Genomic DNA, 24,171 nt, shown 5'->3' with positions numbered 1-24,171 from the left:
CTCCTGAGCATCTCCCATTGACCTGTATTGTAAAGCGAGTGTGAAAACAGCAGAACGGACCGGCCAATTCTTATAACTGATTGCCGGTTTTAGGACCTTCAAGATGTTCTTAGAACCCTGAACATGTGCACGGCAACTTGTCTTTACATACAGAAATTAATTCTTTCGAGCGTTTTCTGAAAAACGAAATATGCCTAAAAAAAAGACGTTCTGCATGTGGAGTACTCGTTATGCGTAATGGTGATAATTAATGATTGTGTAAGGAGCAGGTGCAGTGAATACACACAGAGTAGGAAGTGGGCAGGGATGTATGAAGAGGACGACGAGCTGTAATGACGGCCACGTACCACTGGAATACATTGCACTTCTCCAGCATCTTGACTCCGTGCGGGTGGCAGGAGAGGGTCCCGATGAAGAGGAGGTAGTACTGGCACAGGGTGGTCAGTAAGCCGTTGTTCTGCAGGCTGCGCTCTTGCTTCATTCCTGATATGGACACCATCCATGCCACAATATCTTTCACCAGATCCTCCAGGTAGCCCTGTCCATCCTATAAGGGAAAACAATGGCTTCATACAGGGGCCTCCGGCTCGGTCTCTCCTATCGGCATAAGTCGCAGTCGACTCACGTCCTCCGACTCCAGCAGGAACTCTGTGAACTGGCATCCGACCACCGTCAGCTGCTTGGCTTTACTGTAGTCCAGTTCCAGGTTGGCATAGAGCGAACTGCTGGGCTTGTAAAAGAACAGGAGCCGACGCACAAACCTGGAGAAAGACGACAATAATCAGCAAATGATGGGAACAGGTGACGACACCGGACACCAGGCACGGACACCGCACACCCACTCCCGACACGGACGCCGCAGACCCACACCAGGCACGGACACCACACACCCACACCCGGCACGGACACCGCACACCCACTCCCGACACGGACGCCGCAGACCCACACCAGGCACGGACACCACCCACCCACACCCGGCACGGACGCCGCACACCCACACCCGGCACGGACGCCGCACAGCCACTCCTGACACGGACGCCGCAGACCCACACCAGGCACGGACACCGCCCACCCACACCCGGCACGGACACCGCAGACCCACACCAGGCACGGACACCGCCCACCCACACCCGGCACGGACGCCGCACACCCACACCCGGCACGTACACCGCACACCCACTCCCGACACAGACGCCGCAGACCCACACTAGGCACGAACACCGCACACCCACTCCCGACACGGACGCCGCAGACCCACACCAGGCACGGACACCGCCCACCCACACCCGGCACGGACACCGCAGACCCACACCAGGCACGGACACCGCCCACCCACACCCGGCACGGACGCCGCACACCCACACCCGGCACGTACACCGCACACCCACTCCCGACACAGACGCCGCAGACCCACACTAGGCACGAACACCGCACACCCACTCCCGACACGGACGCCGCAGACCCACACCAGGCACGGACACCACCCACCCACATCCGGCACGGACACCGCAGACCCACACCAGGCATGGACACCGCAGACCCACACCCGGCACGGACACCGCAGACCCACACCCGGCAAGGACACCGCAGACCCACTCCCGACACGGACGCCGCAGACTCACACCAGGCACGGACACCACCCACCCACACCCGGCATGGACACGCAGACCCACACCCGGCACGGACACCGCAGACCCACACCCGGCAATGACACCGCAGACCCACACCCGGCACGAACACCGCACACCCACTCCCGACACGGACGCCGCAGACCCACACCAGGCACGGACACCGCAGACCCACACCAGGCACGGACACCGCCCACCCACTCCCGGCACGGACACCGCAGACCCACACCCAGCACGGACACCGCAGACCCACACCCAGCACGGACACCGCAGACCCACACCCAGCACGGACACCGCAGACCCACACCCAGCACGGACACCGCAGACCCACACCCGGCACGGACACCGCAGACCCACACCCAGCACAGACACCGCACACCCACACCCGGCACGGACACTGCAGACCCACACCCGGCACGGACACCGCAGACCCACACCCAGCACGGACACCGCAGACCCACACCCAGCACGGACACCGCAGACCCACACCCAGCACGGACACCGCAGACCCACACCCAGCACGGACACCGCAGACCCACACCCGGCACGGACACCGCAGACCCACACCCAGCACAGACACCGCACACCCACACCCGGCACGGACACTGCAGACCCACACCCGGCACGGACACCGCAGACCCACACCCGGCACGGACACCGCAGACCCACACCCGGCACGGACACCGCAGACCCACACCCACACCCGGCACGGACGCCGCACACCCACACATGGCACAGACACCCACACCCGGCACGGACACCGCAGACCCACATCTGGCACAGACACCACGCACACACACCCGGCACGGACACTGCAGACCCACACCCGGCACGGACACCGCCCACCCACACCCGGCACGGACACCGCAGACCCACACCAGGCACGGACACCACCCACCCACACCCGGCACGGACACTGCAGACCCACACCCGGCAATGACACCGCAGACCCACTCCCGGCACGGACACCGCAGACCCACACCCAGCACGGACACCGCAGACCCACACCCAGCACGGACACCGCAGACCCACACCCAGCACGGACACCGCAGACCCACACCCAGCACGGACACCGCAGACCCACACCCAGCACGGACACTGCAGACCCACACCCGGCACGGACACCGCAGACCCACACCAGGCACGGACACCGCCCACCCACACCCGGCACGGACACTGCAGACCCACACCCGGCACGGACACTGCAGACCCACACCCGGCACGGACACCGCAGACCCACAACCACACCCGGCACGGACGCCGCACACCCGGCACAGACACCGCACATGCACACACGGCACAGACACCCACACCCGGCATGGACACTGCAGACCCACATCTGGCACAGACACCGCGGACCCACACCCGGCACGGACACCGCAGACCCACACCCGGCACAGACACCGCACACCCGGCACGGACGCCGCACACCCACACCCGGCACGGACGCCGTTCTACCTGTGCAGCTGCTCGTCTTTACAGTTTCTCATATTCACATTTGGCCACTGGAAAATAAAAATGATCAGTAAATCCACAGTCACACAACCAATATTTGGGGAAAGGAAGCCAAAAATTACAGCGATCTGTTACGTGTGTTATCTAAAAGTTGCAGAGGGAAGAGGAGGATGGATGAGCGCAAGGATGTAGTGTCATATTACTAGGATCTGTACTGTAAGAAGCTGATTATCTGGTGCCCAAGTATGTGCAAAACGTCTGAGTCCTGCTTCCTCCACCCACTCAGAGAGCATGTGAGTCCTGCTTCCCGCTCCAACTCCAAAAAGCCTGTGAGTCCTGATTCCGTCCCCCATTCATAGAGAGCCTGTGAGTCCTGCTTTCTCTGCCCACTCATAGAAAAAGCCTGCGAGTCCTGCTCCCCCTTAGAAAAAGCTTGAATCTTGCTTCCGCCGCCCACTCAGAGAAAGCCCGAGTCCTGCTTCCTCCTTCCAAAAATACTCAAAGCCTGTGAGTCCTGCTTCCCCCTCCAACTCCAGAAGCCTGTGAGTCCTGATTCCGTTCCCCATTCATAGAGAGCCTGTGAGTCCTGATTCCGTTCCCCATTCATAGAGAGCCTGTGAGTCCTGATTCCGTTCCCCATTCATAGAGAGCCTGTGAGTCCTGATTCCGTTCCCCATTCATAGAGAGCCTGTGAGTCCTGATTCCGTTCCCCATTCATAGAGAGCCTGTGAGTCCTGCTTTCACCGACCACTCAGAGAAAGCAGGTGGGTCCCGTTTCCTCCACCCTCTCAAGAGAAAGCCTGTGAGTCCTGCTTCCCTGTTCACATTTTTTCTATGTGTGTCCTGTCCATCACTCCTTATCCATAAGGGATCAGATGTCAGGAGTGTTAGCATGGAACACCAGACACAATCCCTTTAACTGTGAAATTAAAGGCAAAGTCTGTGTGTGGCTGAGCTGTGTAAATACACGTTTCATCGTTGCATTAATGGATGTATACGGCTATACGAGTCCTATGAGAACACGAACATTATGGTGGAGAAATAGTGACTGGCTCAGGGCCTCTACTGGGCGCACTGGGCATGATATACGTGTAGTGACGGCGGGCGGTGAATGTACCTTGAGTATGGTCCCGATCAGGTTCCAGTTCCACTCCAGGTTCTCCTTATGATTAAGGACCTGGGAATCTCGCAGATTCATCACCAAAGCGTCTTCTAAATCCTACACAGAAACACAAATAATATGTAGATTACAGGCGGCCCTATGGTCCCGGAAAGCAGAAGCCCCCCAGCCCCTTTATAGCAGCTTATGCCCTGTCCCTACTTGTACGAACGCAGAAGAGATGTGGAGCCGCGGATACGTCGGCCCCGGGAACATCACTGACCCAATTCTAGGTGACTTGTGAACTCGCCTTGAGGATGAAGATGTCCTTCTGCACTCGCATGTGCTGATCCCACTTCTGGTGTGAAGCCACGGCCTTCTGCACGGTGTGATCCAGGTACAGGCTGAACGGTTTCGGGCCACGTTTCTTCATTTCATGGAATCTCTTCAGACAGGTGACCGCTGCGCTGGCGCGCCTGCCAGCGTAGAAGAAGCGTCCGGTTAGTGATGGGGGAAGTTCCCGTAGTTTTGCAGACTTTGCCGGAGGGGTAACACAGGAATACTTACAGCCTTTTCTCCTTGGAAATGTCGAACGATGCAGCCATGTTCACCAGGGTCGGTAAGCAGTGCAAGTGGTGGCTGTGGGAGTGGGGGAGGATTGTGTTTGCCTATGAAATATCAAAAAAAAGACAAAACATTAATGGCCAACACCTTGCGCCCGTGTACAGATTTCACCTGGCTATTGAAATATATGGAGAGAAAGGGAAAGAAGAGCAGAGTAAGGTAGACCGATAAAAGGTGGTGCGGATTGCAAGTCAGCGTTTTTGCATCTTTCCATAGAGATGGATTCACAGCTACACTGCACAGTACTGCTGCATAATATCTTCCATGCACGCATCTTTGTAGTGTTTATTCTTACCCTAGAGCTGGATTTGCAGCTACAATGCATAGCACTTCTGTATAATGCCCATTGTTACTGCTTTCTACTAAGTGTTTAGCTCATTTCAGAGCTGGATTCACAGCTACACTGCTAAGTAGCCATGCATAATATCTTCCAGCAGGATGTAGATGTCTTTACATATTCCTTATGAATCCATGTTTGGCATTAATTTAAAAAAAAAAAAAAAAAACTGCAGCCATAACTATGTCTGCTTCCAGCCTGATGAGTACAAGGGTCAGGGATCCTAAGCCATCCGATGAACCAGTCCTTACATTATACAGAACTTACTCCATGGTCCTGCAATGATATATTCTTCATACAAATCTTATTTGTGGACTTGAATTCACAGACCTATAAATTATTATGTGGTGTGATGTGCAGTCTGATCTATAAGCTATGCAGAACGATAGATATAATTGTCGCCAATATTCAATAGAAAACTTATATAATCCCTTATTCTGAATTTAGGAGTCCAGTGGGTGGAGCAACATTGATTGACAACATGCCAGTATGGATTTGCACACCAACATAATAAAGGTTAGCAAAAAAGAGGACGGGACCCTGCTATGGTGGCGCCGCAGCGGAGAACAGAGATAAATGGTGGCGGTGTTGATTTCTTGTACTTATTTTTGTATCTCTGCACAGAGCTGAATTCACAGCTACACTGCTGGGTACCGCTTCAAGCACGCTGCTTTTTAGTCTTACTTTTCACCCTAGAGCTGAATTTATACTGAATGACTTCCATAATCTATACATCACTCGGCTCAGCTCCTCCTGCTCTATAAGTTGTTGCCCTCAGATTAAACCGACTGCTCAATATGTCAGGTCCGAGTCTAAGCCATGCAGAACGCGCTAATGTGTGTTTGCTGCTGCTGCTGCAGAAGGGACCGCTTACCATGTGCAAGAGTTCACCAAGAATGATTGTTGCCCTGACGGAGACGTCGTCATCGCTGCTGGTGATCACTTCTATTAAGCCCTAGGTAAAAGCAGACGGCAATGTGATCTGCTGCACCGCACGGCACACACGCCTGCCACGTTCCGGTACGGCACTTACTTCCAGTAGACCGTTACTGATGAAAGCGGACAGTACGAGCGCCAGATAGTTGTCGACGAGGTCCGCTCTGCAAAACAAACCTGTGGATCAGTATGGGGTGTCGAGCTCTTTCAAACTGTATCTACCCCGAGAACGGGACTCTAAAGTGTTCCATTAGAATTGATCAGTGGCTGAGTGTGGACGTCGCGCCAGAGCCCGGACGTCGCGCCTGAGCCCGGACGTCGCGCCTGAGCCCGGACGTCGCGCCTGAGCCCGGACGTCGCGCCTGAGCCTGGACGCTGCGGCTGCATTCAATAGAGTACAGCACTTTGCTATCGCCAGTAGTCCCGAAGATGATGAGCGCACAACCTATTAATTTGAGACCAACCCATCAAGTAACTATAAGGCTGACGCTCCGCACGACGCTTACCTGGAACGCGCTCGGTGTGGTAGAATCGTCTTCGCTTCTGCTGCTACAAATCCGTCTGAAAGTCTCCAAGACTCCTGAAAGCGGCTGGGGTCTTAAAGATAAGAAAAAAACATTTCACTATTAAGCCTGTGTCTAAAAAAAACGACAAATATTAATAAAGAAAAAGACATGGATGACATCGCCAGCCGCAAAGGACCCCTAACAGCACTGAGAACGTATATGCGACTGACGTGTGACCACTGACAATCTCTTTACAGCGCTGCAAAATACGCTGGAAAATAAATATAAATTTGGTCAATGTCACTTCAAATGGAAATCTATACAGAAATGCAGGAACTATCGGCTCTGAAAAGCAGCGGGAACGTGGTACAGGAACGTTTAGTGTTTCACAAAGTTTGTAAAACGGTTTTTATTCAAGTGCATGGAAAACAAAATGAAGCAATTCTATAGATAGTCAAGAAAAAAAAAATCCTATCGTTTTGTGTATGCAGCTCATTTGCAAACCTGTGTATCTCCATTGCTAACCAGATTATGAATAACCCCCTAAGAATTTTGATGCTGCAGACCTGTTTCTCACCTATCCTGGCATCGAGCAGTACGTGCTGCTCAAGTCTCTTCTCCTTCGAGTTGCAGAGGCAGCCTGACATGCGCCATGTCATCAACCCGAGTCATTCAACCAAGTACCGCCTACCACGTCCCCTTATTACTGCGGCCGGAGCTCTCCCGAGCCCTAACACCTCTGCCGGCGCTATCCTAAGCCCTGTCCCCTTGGCCGGCGCTCTCCCAAGACCCACCACCTTGGTTGGAGCTCCCTCAAGCCCCGCCACCTTTGCCGGCACTCTCCCAAACCCGCCACCTCTGCCGGCGCTCTCCCAAGCTCCACTACCTCGGCCAGAGCTCTACCAAGCCCCACCACCTCGGCCGGAGCTCTACCAAGCCCCGCCACCTGAACTGGGTCTCTCTCAAGCCCCACCACCTTGGCCAGAGATCTCCCAAGCCCCACCACCTCAACTGGAGCTCTCCCAATCTCTACCACCTCTGCCTGTGGTCTCTCAATCTCTGCCACCCCGGACAGCACTCTCCCAAGCACTGCCACCTTAGCCAGCACTCTCCAAAACACTGCTAGCCCGGTCACCACTGCCCCAAGCCTTGCTACCCTGGCAGGCGCTCTGTCAAGCCCGCCCATCCAGTAGGCGCGCTCCCCATACTGCACCACCTTGGCCGACCATGTCCCAAGGGCCGCCACGAAGTTCGTTGCTTTTTCAAGCACCGTCACCCTGGCCAGCGCTCTCCCAAGCCCCCCTACCCCGGCCATCATTGTCCCAAGCCCTGCTACCCAGGCTGGTGCTCTCCCAAGCCCCCCCTAGCCCGGCCACCATTGTCCCAAGCCCCGCTAACTTGGTCACCACTGTCCCAAGCTGTGCCACCTCAGCCGGCCACGTGCCAAGCCCTGCGTCACTGGCCAAGCTCTGCTACAAGACCTCTGCCAGCTCAGATATGTTAATTAGGCAATGTCCCCACAACCAGTTACTTCATCCACGCCACCTCTCATACCCAAAGTTTTGAGAATCCACCTCTCTAGTCTGAACTGTCCATCCTTCTTGCTTGGCAGCGTTCTGACCCTTCCCACAATGGCAAATGTGGTCAGAGAGAAAGATCGGACATGTTGAATTTTTATGCCTGATCCTCTGTTCCCATAGGAGCAGAGGGTGAACACAAGCATCCATGTGTATCGGAAGGTCGTGGTGTAATCGCTGTCAGGTGGGCAGGCATTGCACCTGCCGGCTACCGTGGTTATGTTGCCACCTTCCTCGTCTCAGCCAATAACAGAAGGTTGGCTTTGTGTTCAGTAGTCATAGAATCACACAGGAGCTGCGTACAAAAAACGGCTGACAGGCATTATGGGTGACAATTCTCCACTTACCGACACTCAGCAGAGCTTCTGTAAAGTCCTTGGTCACCACCGGAAGAGGGAAGCGAAAAATTTCATACAGTACCTCGAGAAGACCTCGCTAGGCAAAACAATGGGAGACAGAAAAGACAAGTCAATGGCCACGCGCCAAAGGGGCGAGCCGGAGCCGGCGAGAATGAATGAGGCCATTCAGTGCCGAGGAAACCAACATATAATTATCTGTATTTCCACAACATTCGTCACGGGAACAAAGATAAGAGCCATGTCAGAAAAGAAAAAAAAAGTATAATTTAAAAGAAAAATAAAAAGTATAAAAAAAGAAATCACTAAAAATCATAAAAGTTTGGTGTCGCCGTGATCGTACCGACCAGCTCTGTGGGAATACTCATGAATGGCTGATCGGTTGGGGTCTCCAGACACGGACCTCCTCAGATCGACACGACTTCTACAACTTTGCTTTTTTTATGTGAAGGGGACACGAAGATAATTCATAAGAAGAAGTAAACTCCAAAATTAAGGAATTTAGCAATCATACCCATTTAATAACTTGGGACAATAGCTTTAGAGGAGTATTTCCACCTCCAGGATCCTATCCCCAATATGTAGTAGGTGTAATAATAATATTAGCAAATGCCTCCAATTAAAAATGTAGTATAGTTCTTCTGATTTGTGCTGTCGCTTACAGGGCATTGCAGTAGCTTAGGTATCCACGGTTACGACTACAAGTAACTGTCACTATATGACTGGTTGTAACCATGGAATAACCTAATGCCCTGCGCATAGTAAACGACATAGCGAATCAGAAGAACTACACTACATTTCTAATTGGAGGTATTTGCTAATCTTATTATTATTACATGGATGGGAATACCCCTTTAGGTCTTGAACCTTTACTCAGACTAACAAAGTAGATATATTTTTGGCATATCATAGTGCACAATAAATGTAAAAAAAAAAAAATTAAAATAAAATCATGTTACTTTTCTTTCGCATCTGTTCACATTGGTTCCATTTAAGCTTTCGGCTGCCACTTACCCGTATCTCCATGTTTGGTATACAAAGGACCCCTATCAGGGACTGGATGCCGGAGTTCCCAGGCTTACACAGGCTAATGATACCTACAGAGGAATACAACAGGTCACATTGTGGCAGGAGGAGTCGTCTCTCTAGTGCCCCCTATAGGTGGCTATACTGTGATGTTTATCAACTCGTGTCGGTGCGAAATTGACAAGTCTGGTACACCACCCAACTTCATTCATAGTCTATAGTGTCCTCCCCTACTGCGCCGCAACCCCTGAGATATTAGGCAGACCCTCATCTCATCGGTCAGAGAGGAAATGCAAAGAGCGTCCTTCTCTCAGGAGGACCCGGCCTGTCCTGTAATATACACACACACAACCCATTGATATGAATGGTGTAATACTTCATTTCCCCTCTGGGGTCGCTGTAGATAAACCGAACACTTGATAGATTTCCTTCCAGATCAAAGCTGATCGCTGGAAGTCTCCATCACTGTGACACTTTAGGATTCGGTAATTATCGTGGGTTGTTTCAATGAAGCGATAGAGAAAAAATAATTGAGTGAAAGAACGATTCAAGCTAGAAAACAAAAAACACAGAAACCTATGTGGAGGCGCTAAAAATATATCGTGTAGGTTTTTCACTAAAGGTACCTTCACACATAACGATTTCGTTAACGATATCGTTGCAACGTCACGCTTTTTGTGACGTAGCAACGATCCCGCTAACGATCTCGTTATGTGTGACAGCGACCAACGATCAGGCCCCTGCTGGGAGATCGTTGGTCGCTGGGAATGATCAGGACCTTTTTTTGGTCGCTGATCACCCGCTGTCATCGCTGGATCGGCGTGTGTGACGCCGATCCATCTATGTGTTCACTGGTAACCAGGGTAAATATCGGGTTACTAAGCGCAGGGCCGCGCTTAGTAACCCGATATTTACCCTGGTTACCATTGTAAAAGTTAAAAAAAAAAAAAAACTACATACTCACATTCCGATGTCTGTCACGTCCCCCGGCGTCAGCTTCCCTGCACTGACCGTCAGCGCCGGCCGTAAAGCACAGCGGTGACGTCACCGCTGTGCTCTGCTTTACGGCCGGCACTGACACAGTCAGTGCGGGAAGCTGACAGCGGGGGACGTGACAGACATTGGAATGTGAGTATGTAGTGTTTTTTTTAACTTTTACAATGGTAACCAGGGTAAATATCGGGTTACTAAGCACGGCCCTGCACTTAGTAACCTGATGTTTACCCTGGTTACCCGGGGACTTCGGCATCGTTGAAGACAGTTTCAACGATGCCGAAGTCTTTCCCCTGATCGTTGGTCGCTGGGAGAGCTGTCTGTGTGACAGCTCCCCAGCGACCACACAACGACTTACCAACAATCACGGCCAGGTCGTATCACTGGTCGTGATCGTTGGTAAGTCGTTTAGTGTAACGGTACCTTAAAAGATGTGGCCTGAAGTCTGCAAAAAGAAAAACAAAAAAAAGTCCACACAGTGTATTGTCTTGGGACAGAAGTGCTGAGCTTTCCGGCAGCAGACTGGCATTGTTCTCTCAGGTTCTGGCAGATTGGACAGTAATGAAAAGTCTCCATTATTTGCTGCGGAGCGTCATCTGTCTCATCCTGACTGGTGGGGACTCGGAATAAGTTTCTGTCTTTCATTATCACTCATCTTTTTATTTCCGCTGCGACGTTTGCATCGGTTTTCCCACATTGCAGTAATGGAGGAGCCGAGAGCTCGACCACAATCCGCTCGACCACAGTCCGCTCTGCTGCAGCTTCACAGCTCTGAATGTACAGTATTCTGAATATATATATATATATTTGTATATCTATGACACAGAAATCCATTTCTCTACAACCAGGATTGTGCACGTCCTAATGACGGCCACTGACCTGCCCATGATCGGAACGCCGCGACAATCCCGAGTTTGCTCGCCTGGAATCTGGCTTCCCGGTCTTCCCTGCAAGGAGAAAGAAAGCTAAAGGTTAAGCCTGCCCTGCAACAAAATGTCACGTGTGCGAGACGCCAACGTGCCACGCTCCTCATGGCGGAGCCATGGAAGTCAATGACATTCCTTCTCGCTGTACGTTCAGCTCGATGGGGACTTACTCCAAGCCCTGGAATCCTCTAACTATTATATACGGGAAAACGTAAACATTTGTAAATATATATTTTTGCACCAAATGTCTATGTTTTAGCAGCAGTACAAATGAGAGTGTTATTAGGGTGCATCAGCGTGCGCCAAGAAGGTGGAATTAAAGGTGAAGTTCCCTCTCTTGGCAATAAGGGCTCACAAGTCGCTCCACTTTGCTCCTGGATTGCGGTGTAGAGGGATTCCAGGTGCACGGATCTGATAATACACAAATTCATCCATCTTGAGACTTTATGAAAGTCTCAGGAAGGTGCATTGTAGATGGAGAGGATGAAAGTGTGAGGAGATGTGGGACAGATACAATTCTGCTTCCTAGGAAATGTAGACTAGAGGCACAAATAAGAGAAGACACGATGTAACAAATAAGCCTGGCAATCGGGGGCCGATAGATGGACAGGAAAAGAGCAGCCCCCCCACGTCAGAAGGTCGCAGAGGTCTAACAACTTACTTTAGCTGCCCTTCAGCGGTGTCTGGATTATGCCTGTAGTGAAAATCCGTGTACGGCGCCAAAATTTGCTATAAAACAAGAAAAGAGATGCGGGTATAAGACAGCGACAGAGATCATAACCCCAAGTAAAACAGATAAGAGCAACACGGCCCCTCTTCAATGGTTAAATCCACAGCTTTACATCCGGGCACTGCTCCCTTTAAGAGCGCTCTCCGACACTTTGCATTTATGAAGATTAGCACAATCCTTTGGCTTCCGGCACCGCAGCATCGTCCCATTTATTTATCCTCGTTCCCAGCTCAGACTTAATGGGTTGTGTACCTCTAATTCAACGTCGGCCCGCACATACTGCCGTGTCTTTGGATGATTGAGGAGGTGCAGGATCGTGGTGATTAGAGCTTCGTTTATTCGACTAAGCTGGCAGTCAATCACATTTTTGAGGATAGTACTGAGACCACCTCGGAGCGCCACCACTTCTGGGTTTTGAAGAGCTGCAACGATGGCAAGAAAAGAAGAAAAAAAAAAAAAAGCACAAAATAAGCAAAACCACAAAGAAAGATACTAGAAGACAGAATGTTACAAATTGTGTCTGCAGTCACCACTAGGGGGAGCTCCCTGTATACAGAGATACATGATAAGATCCTGTCTGCAGCCACCACTAGGGGGAGCTCCCTGTATACAGAGATACATGATAAGATCCTGTCTGCAGCCACCACTAGGGGGAGCTCCCTGTATACAGAGATACATGATAAGATCCTGTCTGCAGTCACCACTAGGGGGAGCTCCCTGTATACAGAGATACATGATAAGATCCTGTCTGCAGCCACCACTAGGGGGAGCTCCATGTATACAGAGATACATGATAAGATCCTGTCTGCAGCCACCACTAGGGGGAGCTCCCTGTATACAGAGATACATGATAAGATCCAGTCTGCAGCCACCACAAGGGGGCGCTCCCTGTATACAGAGATACATGATAAGATCCTGTCTGCAGCCACCACTAGGGGGAGCTCCCTGTATACAGAGATACATGATAATATACTGTCTGCAGCCACCACTAGGGGGAGCTCCCTGTATACAGAGATACATGATAAGATTCTGTCTGCAGTCACCACTAGGGGGAGCTCCCTGTATACAGAGATACGTGATAAGATCCTGTCTGCAGCCACCACTAGGGGGAGCTCCCTGTATACAGAGATACGTGATAAGATCCTGTCTGCAGTCACCACTAGGGGGAGCTCCCTGTATACAGAGATACGTGATAAGATCCTGTCTGCAGCCACCACTAGGGGGAGCTCCCTGTATACAGAGATACGTGATAAGATCCTGTCTGCAGTCACCACTAGGGGGAGCTCCCTGTATACAGAGATACATGATAAGATCCTGTCTGCAGCCACCACTAGGGGGAGCTCCCTGTATACAGAGATACGTGATAAGATCCTGTCTGCAGTCACCACTAGGGGGAGCTCCCTGTATATAGAGATACATGATAAGGTCCTGTCTGCAGTCACCACTAGGGGAGCTCCCTGTATACAGAGATACATGATAACATCCTGTCTGCAGCCACCACAAGGGGGCGCTCCCTGTATACAGAGATACATGATAAGATCCTGTCTGCAGCCACCACTAGGGGGAGCTCCCTGTATACAGAGATACATGATAAGATTCTGTCTGCAGTCACCACTAGGGGGAGCTCCCTGTATACAGAGATACGTGATAAGATCCTGTCTGCAGCCACCACTAGGGGGAGCTCCCTGTATACAGAGATACATGATAATATACTGTCTGCAGCCACCACTAGGGGGAGCTCCCTGTATACAGAGATACATGATAAGATTCTGTCTGCAGTCACCACTAGGGGGAGCTCCCTGTATACAGAGATACGTGATAAGATCCTGTCTGCAGTCACCACTAGGGGGAGCTCCCTGTATATAGAGATACATGATAAGGTCCTGTCTGCAGTCACCACTAGGGGAGCTCCCTGTATACAGAGATACATGATAACATCCTGTCTGCAGCCACCACTAGGGGGAGCTCCCTGTATACAGAGATACATGATAAGATTCTGTCTGCAGTCACCACTAGGGGGAGCTCCCTGTATATAGAGATACATGATAAGATCCTGTCTGCAGTCACCACTAGGGGGAGCTCCCTGTATACAGAGACACATGATAAGATCCTGTCTGCAGCCACCACTAGGGGAAGCTCCCTGTATACAGAGATACATGATAAGATCCTGTCTGCAGTCACCACTAGGGGAAGCTCCCTGTATACAGAGATACATGATAAGATCCTGTCTGCAGTCACCACTAGGGGGAGCTCCCTGTATACAGAGATACATGATAAGATCCTGTCTGCAGCCACCACTAGGGGGAGCTCCCTGTATACAGAGATACATGATAAGATCCTGTCTGCAACCACCACTAGGGGAAGCTCCCTGTATACAGAGATAGATGATAAGATCCTGTCTGCAGCCACCACTAGGGGGAGCTCCCTGTATACAGAGATACATGATAAGATCCTGTCTGCAGTCAGCACTAGGGGGAGCTCCCTGTATACAGAGATACATGATAAGATCCTGTCTGCAGCCACCACTAGGGGGAGCTCCCTGTATACAGAGATACATGATAAGATTCTGTCTGCAGCCACCACTAGGGGGAGCTCCCTATATACAGAGATACATGGTAAGATTCTGTCTGCAGTCACCACTAGGGGGAGCTCCCTGTATACTGAGATACATGATAAGATTCTGTCTGCAGCCACCACTAGGGGGAGCTCCCTGTATACAGAGATACATGATAAGATTCTGTCTGCAGTCACCACTAGAGGGAGCTCCCTGTATACAGAGATACATGATAAGATCCTGTCTGCAGCCACCACTAGGGGGAGCTCCCTGTATACAGAGATACATGATAAGATCCTGTCTGCAGTCACCACTAGGGGGAGCTCCCTGTATAGAGAGATACATGATAAGATCCTGTCTGCCGCCACCACTAGGGGGAGCTCCCTGTATACAGAGATACATGATAAGATCCTGTCTGCAGCCACCACTAGGGGGAGCTCCCTGTATACAGAGATACATGATAAAATCCTGTCTGCAGCCACCACTAGGGAGAGCTCCCTCTATACAGAGATACATGAAAAGATCCTGTCTGCAGCCACCACTAGGGGGAGCTCCCTGTATACAGAGATACATGATAAGATCCTGTCTGCAGCCACCACTAGGGAGAGCTCCCTCTATACAGAGATACATGAAAAGATCCTGTCTGCAGTCACCACTAGGGGGAGCTCCCTGTATACAGAGATACATGATAAGATCCTGTCTGCAGCCACCACTAGGGGGAGCTCCCTCTATACAGAGATACATGAAAAGATCCTGTCTGCAGCCACCACTAGGGGGAGCTCCCTGTATACAGAGATACATGATAAGATCCTGTCTGCAGCCACCACTAGGGGAGGCTCCCTGTATACAGAGATACATGATAAGATCCTGTCTGCAGCCACCACTAGGGGGAGCTCCCTGTATACAGAGATACATGATAAGATCCTGTCTGCAGCCACCACTAGGGGAGGCTCCCTGTATACAGAGATACATGATAAGATCCTGTCTGCAGCCACCACTAGGGGAGGCTCCCTGTATACAGAGATACATGATAAGATCCTGTCTGCAGCCACCACTAGGGGGAGCTCCCTGTATACAGAGATACATGATAAGATCCTGTCTGCAGCCACCACTAGGGGGAGCTCCCTGTATACAGAGATACATGATAAGATCCTGTCTGCCGCCACCACTAGGGGGAGCTCCCTGTATACAGAGATACATGATAAGATCCTGTCTGCAGCCACCACTAGGGGGAGCTCCCTGTATACAGAGATACATGATAAAATCCTGTCTGCAGCCACCACTAGGGAGAGCTCCCTCTATACAGAGATACATGAAAAGATCCTGTCTGCAGCCACCACTAGGGGGAGCTCCCTGTATACAGAGATACATGATAAGATCCTGTCTGCAGCCACCACTAGGGAGAGCTCCCTCTATACAGAGATACATGAAAAGATCCTGTCTGCAGTCACCACTAGGGGGAGCTCCCTGTATACAGAGATACATGATAAGATCCTGTCTGCAGCCACCACTAGGGGGAGCTCCCTCTATACAGAGATACATGAAAAGATCCTGTCTGCAGCCACCACTAGGGGGAGCTCCCTGTATACAGAGATACATGATAAGATCCTGTCTGCAGCCACCACTAGGGGGAGCTCCCTGTATACAGAGATACATGATAAGATCCTGTCTGCAGCCACCACTAGGGGAGGCTCCCTGTATACAGAGATACATGATAAGATCCTGTCTGCAGCCACCACTAGGGGGAGCTCCCTGTATACAGAGATACATGATAAGATCCTGTCTGCAGCCACCACTAGGGGGAGCTCCCTGTATACAGAGATACATGATAAGATCCTGTCTGCAGTCACCACCAGGGGGAGCTCCCTGCATACAGAGATGCATGATAAGATCCTGTCTGCAGCCACCACTAGGGGAGGCTCCCTGTATACAGAGACACATGATAAGATCCTGTCTGCAGCCACCACTAGGGGGAGCTCCTTGTATACAGATACACATGATAAGATCCTGTCTGCAGCCACCACTAGGGGGAGCTCCCTGTATACAGAGATACATGATAAGATCCTGTCTGCAGCCACCACTAGGGGGAGCTCCCTGTATACAGAGATACATGACAAGATCCTGTCTGCAGCCACCACTAGAGGGAGCTCCCTGTATACAGAGACACATGATAAGATCCTGTCTGCAGTCACCACTAGGTGGAGCTCCCTGTATACAGAGATACATGATAAGATCCTGTCTGTAGTCACCACTAGGGGGAGCTCCCTGTATACAGAGATACATGATAAGATCCTGTCTGCAGCCACCACTAGGGGGAGCTCCCTGTATATAGAGATACATGATAAGGTCCTGTCTGCAGCCACCACTAGAGGGAGCTCCCTGTATACAGAGATACATGATAAGATCCTGTCTGCAGCCACCACTAGGGGGAGCTCCCTGTATACAGAGATACATGATAAGATCCTGTCTGTAGTCACCACTAGGGGGAGCTCCCTGTATACAGAGATACATGATAAGATCCTGTCTGCAGCCACCACTAGGGGGAGCTCCCTGTATATAGAGATACATGATAAGGTCCTGTCTGCAGCCACCACTAGAGGGAGCTCCCTGTATACAGAGATACATGATAAGATCCTGTCTGCAGCCACCACTAGGGGGAGCTCCCTGTATACAGAGATACATGATAAGATTCTGTCTGCAGCCACCACTAGAGGGAGCTCCCTGTATACAGAGATACATGATAAGATTCTGTCTGCAGCCACCACTAGAGGGAGCTCCCTGTATACAGAGATACATGATAAGATCCTGTCTGCAGCCACCACTAGGGGGAGCTCCCTGTATACAAAGATACATGACAAGATCCTGTCTGCAGCCACCACTAGAGGGAGCTCCCTGTATACAGAGACACATGATAAGATCCTGTCTGCAGTCACCACTAGGTGGAGCTCCCTGTATACAGAGATACATGATAAGATCCTGTCTGTAGTCACCACTAGGGGGAGCTCCCTGTATACAGAGATACATGATAATATCCTGTCTGCAGCCACCACTAGGGGGAGCTCCCTGTATACAGAGATACATGATAAGATCCTGTCTGTAGTCACCACTAGGGGGAGCTCCCTGTATACAGAGATACATGATAAGATCCTGTCTGCAGCCACCACTAGGGGGAGCTCCCTGTATACAGAGATACATGACAAGATCCTGTCTGCAGCCACCACTAGAGGGAGCTCCCTGTATACAGAGACACATGATAAGATCCTGTCTGCAGTCACCACTAGGTGGAGCTCCCTGTATACAGAGATACATGATAAGATCCTGTCTGTAGTCACCACTAGGGGGAGCTCCCTGTATACAGAGATACATGATAAGATCCTGTCTGCAGCCACCACTAGGGGGAGCTCCCTGTATACAGAGATACATGATAAGATCCTGTCTGTAGTCACCACTAGGGGGAGCTCCCTGTATACAGAGATACATGATAAGATCCTGTCTGCAGCCACCACTAGGGGGAGCTCCCTGTATATAGAGATACATGATAAGGTCCTGTCTGCAGCCACCACTAGAGGGAGCTCCTTGTATACAGAGATACATGATAAGATCCTGTCTGCAGCCACCACTAGGGGGAGCTCCCTGTATACAGAGATACATGATAAGATCCTGTCTGTAGTCACCACTAGGGGGAGCTCCCTGTATACAGAGATACATGATAAGATCCTGTCTGCAGCCACCACTAGGGGGAGCTCCCTGTATATAGAGATACATGATAAGGTCCTGTCTGCAGCCACCACTAGAGGGAGCTCCCTGTATACAGAGATACATGATAAGATCCTGTCTGCAGCCACCACTAGGGAGAGCTCCCTGTATACAGAGATACATGATAAGATCCTGTCTGCAGCCACCACTAGAGGGAGCTCCCTGTATACAGAGATACATGATAAGATCCTGTCTGCAGCCACCACTAGGGGGAGCTCCCTGTATACAGAGATACATGATAAGATCCTGTCTGCAGCCACCACTAGGGGGAGCTCCCTGTATACAGAGATACATGATAATATCCTGTCTGCAGCCACCACTTGGGGGAGCTCCCTGTATACAGAGATACATGATAAGATCCTGTCTGCAGCCACCACTAGAGGAAGCTCCCTGTATACAGAGATACATGATAAGATCCTATCTGCAGTCACCACTAGGGGGAGCTCCCTGTATACAGAGATACATGATAAGATCCTGTCTGCAGTCACCACTAGGGGGAGCTCCCTGTATACAGAGATACATGATAAGATCCTGTCTGCAGTCACCACTAGGGGGAGCTCCCTGTATACAGAGATACATGATAAGATCCTGTCTGCAGCCACCACTAGGGGGAGCTCCCTGTATACAGAGATACATGATAAGATCCTGTCTGCAGTCACCACTAGGGGGAGCTCCCTGTATACAGAGATACATGATAAGATCCTGTCTGCAGCCACCACTAGGGGGAGCTCTCTGTATACAGAGATACATGATAAGATCCTGTCTGCAGTCACCACTAGGGGGAGCTCCCTGTATACAGAGATACATGATAAGATCCTGTCTGCAGTCACCACTAGGGGGAGCTCCCTGTATACAGAGATACATGATAAGATTCTGTTACTTATTACCTAGTTCACATATAATGGCGATGCATGCCCGCACCATCCTGTCCCGCTCCTGGAGGCCGTCATTTCCAACCGCTATTAAAGAATTAGTTAAAGAACTAGGGAATAAGGAAGCATTCACAGTTATCATCTGAAAAAAAACACACAAGAAACAGTATTGTAACTGCAATTCCTATACAATTGAAAGCATTGCACATAATGTAACGTCTCCATGGTTACAGACTACAAACAAACCCTCTGTAGTCGTCTCCCGCAGTCAAGTCTTATTACTTTCCATGCGTCCCCTCAATGATCACAAGACCCTGGTCCAGTGGTCACCACCAACTAGAGCCCTGCAAACTTTCTCCAGTTTGCTCGCATTTTTGGTGCCACCTCTGCTTGGCGGCCCCCTCACTTTTGCCAGCCCATAAGTCATGAGTAGCTGCATACACAAAACGCAGGGTACTATCACATGATGCCCCAATCCAAGGATTTAGGTTCGGCAGGAAGTGAATGCGCAGCAATTATTGGAAAGCTGGAGAGGTCAGCGGATGACATCACGCGTCCACTGCGGCAATGACAGCGGAGTCCGGCCTTAACTTACCTTTCTGACAAGCCGCAGCGCCTGCGTCCTTTCGACTTCATTACTTTGCTGAATGTCTATGCACCTGAAAGAAAACCCCAAATTTCTGAATAATCACAGGTTGAGGACAAACCCTGCACTAAAAGTACAGCAAACCCAAAATCGAGAGCGATAAGGCTCAACCACGTGGGGCCTGGAAGCCAGTGGGCATGCATTAGGATAGTATTTCAAGGACCATAATTCCTTTGCGTCTCCTGACTCTCTGCCATTTATGTTCTGTTGGTGGTTCTGGTGCTGTATTCATGTACTGATGATGGTTCTGGTGCTGTATTCATGCATTAATGATGGTTCTGGTGCAGTATTCATGTATTGATGACGGTTCTGGTGCAGTATTCATGTATTGATGATGGTTCTGGTGCAGTATTCATGTACTGATGATGGTTCTGCTGCTGTATTCATGTACTGATGATGGTTCTGGTGCTGTATTCATGTACTGATGATGGTTCTGGTGCAGTATTCATGTACTGATGATGGTTCTGGTGCAGTATTCATGTACTGATGATGGTTCTGGTGCAGTGTTCGTGTACTGAAAGCTTGCAGTACCATATATGGCTATGAGGTTGTAAGGTTGGGTCAGAAGAGCCATGGACAGTCCGGACATTGCTGCCTGTATACGGACTGTAAAATTCTGCAGACTGGACCTGGCTGTACGGTGGAACGTCCAAACCATCTATAACTGCTTAATTTTAAATGGAATTAGTCAGCAGGTTTTTGCTTTGTAATCTGACACCAGCATGAGGTAGGGACAGAGACCATGATTCCAGTGATGTATCACTTAATTCCCTGGGTGCAGCAGTTTTGATGCAGTAACAGTTCTCTGCTTTGGATCTAGCAAAGCTCAGAATGCTGAGCTGCTGTGTATAACCCCGCCAACACCTCTGATTGGCCACTTTCTGTATACACTATACCGTGACAAAAAGCAGCTAATCAGTGATGGGGGTGGGGTTGGACCAGGTGGCACAAGACATTTAGTTCTGTAGTGATAAGCTCCTGCTGATAAAACACTGATTGAATTTAAACGGCAAACCACAGCCTAGTAAGTAATACATCGCTGGAATCAGGGTCTCTGCCCCTACATCCTCCCATTTGTTCCTAGTAGGCACATATGTATCTGTGCCACATCTCTCACACTTTCATATGCTCCATCTACAAAGCACCATCCTGAGACTTTTATAAAGTCTCAAGAGGGCTAAATTGCTGCCTATGCCAGTTCTGGCATTTCACCTGGTATGCACTTATCCGGACGCTCCCCTGTCATCCTTAATGTTAAAGGGGGTGACACTGGCACTGCACAGACACTGTGTACTGTAAGGGGGTAATGCGTTATGCTATATTCATTTATTATAAAGGTAATCTAGCACTCAGCAACGACCCAATCCCCTTGGGCCCAAAGCCATAAGCCTACAATGTCCACACTTTACCTGTGCACATCCCCAGTCACTGTAAACTTGCAGAGGATCACAAGCCACACCCATAATAAGAACGCAGCCGAATGTTAAAACCAATTAAATCATTCATTTTCTTAATTTTCATACTCTTTAAAATGGTTTAATAATCTGTGTTGCTTGACAAAAAAAAAAAAAAAACCATTCCCCTCTGACTTTAAAAACTGACAATAATAATAATAATAATAATAATAATAATAATAATAATAATAATAAATAAAATAATAGTAATAATAAAAAAGACAACAAATGAAAGCACTTACCTGGCTATTAAGTAATCTACTTTTAACTTTAGCACCTTCTGTAAGATACTGGAGTCTCGGATGAGATAGCGGAGAGCCCGCAGTCCCGCTGCTCGCACTTCTTTTGCTTCGTTTAACAAGGCTAACCGCAAACTTTTGGTGTAAACACAAGAAAATACAGATTTCCATTAGATAAGACATGAAAATGACCATCAATTGATATCGGTGTTTACACCACACGCTGTGCAAAAAAATCGGACTTCTCAACATAAGCCGGGTTCAAATAAAATTAGGAATACATGGATGCTTTCTTTGGGAACAGCGCCACTTTAGCACATGGGTCACGTCTGGTATTGCACTTGTATTCACCTGAAAAGGGGTGCCGTGCAATAGTAGATGCTGGAAAAAGGGAGGCGTGATATTTTAACGGAGCAATGAACCACGTTTTCCTAAACTTCTACAACCTATCATAACACTGCAGGACACTGTTATCCTATGAATATAAAACGATGAAAATGATCCACAATCTGATTTTGAAGGGGTTGCGTTGCCCACTACCTGGACAAAACTTTTTTTTTTTCTTTAAATTTTCCTAAAATTAAAATAATAGATACTGACATCCCGCACCGGCGCCGGGTCACCCAGGCCTCACATGACATTATGCCATGCGAGCCCTGCAGCCAATGTCATGTGAGCCCCGAGTCACCCGGCATCGATGCAGTGACTGATTATGTGTTATATTTAATTTTACAAAGGGACAAGTACTCTATAAAAAAATGTAAAAAAAACATAACATTTTCTGGTAGTAAATAAAAAATGTCAAAAAATAAATGTTCTCATCAGGAAAAAAAAATCTAAAATTGCAAGATTTTTGTGAAATAGTTTTACTTTAAATAAATTGTGCAAAATCAAAGAAACCACCTATGCCTCCACGCGATCATAATAATCTGAGGAATAAATTCAGCATGGTATTTACTGCAAAACCTGAACAGTAAAATGATGTAAATGACACAGGAATTCATATCAACCCCCCCGAAAAAGCAGGACCACTTACCAAATAATTATGTCTTCGTATGTAAAACCTAATTTTTCTTCGCTGTGGCCAACGCTGCATAGAAGCTGGAGAAGGAGAAAGGAAAGCAAAACATGAAGAAAACAAAAACAGAAAAAAGATGGTAAAATGATTGACGGGAAAAGTCAGATGTTGCACCTGTGTGATTGGTGGTGGCATCAGGAGCAGCGCTCCTATCTACAGCTACAATGGAAGACCAGACGCTGACCATACACAGGAGAGATCATACACCTATCATCTACCCTGTATCCTGCTCCTCTGTTCACTTTACGGCAGGTAAAGAAATGAAAAGGCGAGGCTTAACGAAAAGGCTGGGCTTAACGAAAAGGCTGGGCTTAACCAAAAGGCTGGGCTTAACCAAAAGGCTGGGCTTAACCAAAAGGCTGGGCTTAACCAAAAGGCTGGGCTTAACCAAAAGGCTGGGCTTAACCAAAAGGCTGGGCTTAACCAAAAGGCTGGGCTTAACCAAAAGGCTAGGCTTAACCAAAAGGCTGGGCTTAACCAAAAGGCTGGGCTTAACCAAAAGGCTGGGCTTAACCAAAAGGCTGGGCTTAACCAAAAGCCTGGGCTTAACCAAAAGCCTGGGCTTAACCAAAAGCCTGGGCTTAACCAAAAGCCTGGGCTTAACCAAAAGCCGGGGCTTAACCAAAAGGAGGGGCTTAACCAAAAGGAGGGGCTTAACCAAAAGGAGGGGCTATACCAAAAGGAGGGGCTATACCAAAAGGAGGGGCTATACCAAAAGGAGGGGCTTAACCAAAAGGAGCTGCTATAACCAAAAGGAGGGACATAACCAAAACGAGGGACATAACCAAAAGGAGGGACATAACCAAAAGGAGGGACATAACCAAAAGGAGGGACATAACCAAAAGGAGGGACATAACCAAAACGAGGGACATAACCAAAACGAGGGACATAACCAAAAGGAGGGACATAACCAAAAGGAGGGACCTAACCAAAAGGAGGGACCTAACCAAAAGGAGGGACCTAACCAAAAGGCTGGGCTTAACCAAAAGGCTGGGCTTAACCAAAAGGCTGGGCTTAACCAAAAGGAGGGGCTTAACCAAAAGGAGGGTGTGGTGAAACATGTGTATATATATATATATATCTATATGTGTGTAGTGACATATGTCTAGGGTTATATGTGTGACTAGTGATAATGTAACATCTGTCCTGAAGGCAAGTTGCACCTAGGAGTTAATAGGTACTTCCTTGGGACTAGTAGAAATTCTGTCTCCATATCTCACCAGGAGGTCTAGCTAGAGCCAAGAAGAAGGTAACATTTGGCACCTCCAAGGTCTTGGAGGGGAGATGCTAATTGCGGCCTGAGGTGATCTATTCCTGAGAACCTTTTCACAAGTGTCTCAAAAGAGAAAATAATATATTCATTAGTAGAGAGGCCATGG

At 49.5% G+C, this 24,171-nt stretch overlaps 1 protein-coding gene across 2 annotated transcripts in view; it reads right to left on the bottom strand.

Annotated features, from left to right (window-relative positions):
* Positions 1 to 24,171, bottom strand: part of RICTOR (RPTOR independent companion of MTOR complex 2) — a 94,773-nt gene that overhangs the window by 30,705 nt on the left and 39,897 nt on the right. For both annotated transcript variants that reach the window (XM_069745924.1, XM_069745925.1), the window contains exons 4-21: positions 22,751 to 22,815; positions 21,718 to 21,849; positions 19,971 to 20,034; positions 19,391 to 19,517; positions 12,446 to 12,615; positions 12,125 to 12,192; positions 11,417 to 11,484; positions 9,533 to 9,615; positions 8,510 to 8,597; positions 6,586 to 6,676; positions 6,177 to 6,243; positions 6,018 to 6,098; positions 4,750 to 4,850; positions 4,493 to 4,658; positions 4,201 to 4,302; positions 3,087 to 3,133; positions 626 to 761; positions 348 to 547 (exon numbers count right to left, since the gene is read on the bottom strand). In XM_069745924.1, coding sequence (XP_069602025.1) covers positions 348 to 547; positions 626 to 761; positions 3,087 to 3,133; positions 4,201 to 4,302; positions 4,493 to 4,658; positions 4,750 to 4,850; positions 6,018 to 6,098; positions 6,177 to 6,243; positions 6,586 to 6,676; positions 8,510 to 8,597; positions 9,533 to 9,615; positions 11,417 to 11,484; positions 12,125 to 12,192; positions 12,446 to 12,615; positions 19,391 to 19,517; positions 19,971 to 20,034; positions 21,718 to 21,849; positions 22,751 to 22,815 — 1,856 coding nt within the window. The remainder of the gene's footprint in view (positions 1 to 347; positions 548 to 625; positions 762 to 3,086; positions 3,134 to 4,200; positions 4,303 to 4,492; positions 4,659 to 4,749; positions 4,851 to 6,017; positions 6,099 to 6,176; positions 6,244 to 6,585; positions 6,677 to 8,509; positions 8,598 to 9,532; positions 9,616 to 11,416; positions 11,485 to 12,124; positions 12,193 to 12,445; positions 12,616 to 19,390; positions 19,518 to 19,970; positions 20,035 to 21,717; positions 21,850 to 22,750; positions 22,816 to 24,171) is intronic.

The sequence above is a fragment of the Ranitomeya imitator genome, chromosome 1 (genome assembly GCF_032444005.1).
Source record: "Ranitomeya imitator isolate aRanImi1 chromosome 1, aRanImi1.pri, whole genome shotgun sequence".
NCBI classification, from domain to species: Eukaryota; Metazoa; Chordata; class Amphibia; order Anura; family Dendrobatidae; genus Ranitomeya; species Ranitomeya imitator.
The sequence above is the reverse complement of the archived record's forward strand: the minus strand, read 5'-3'. Positions and strand labels throughout refer to the sequence as shown.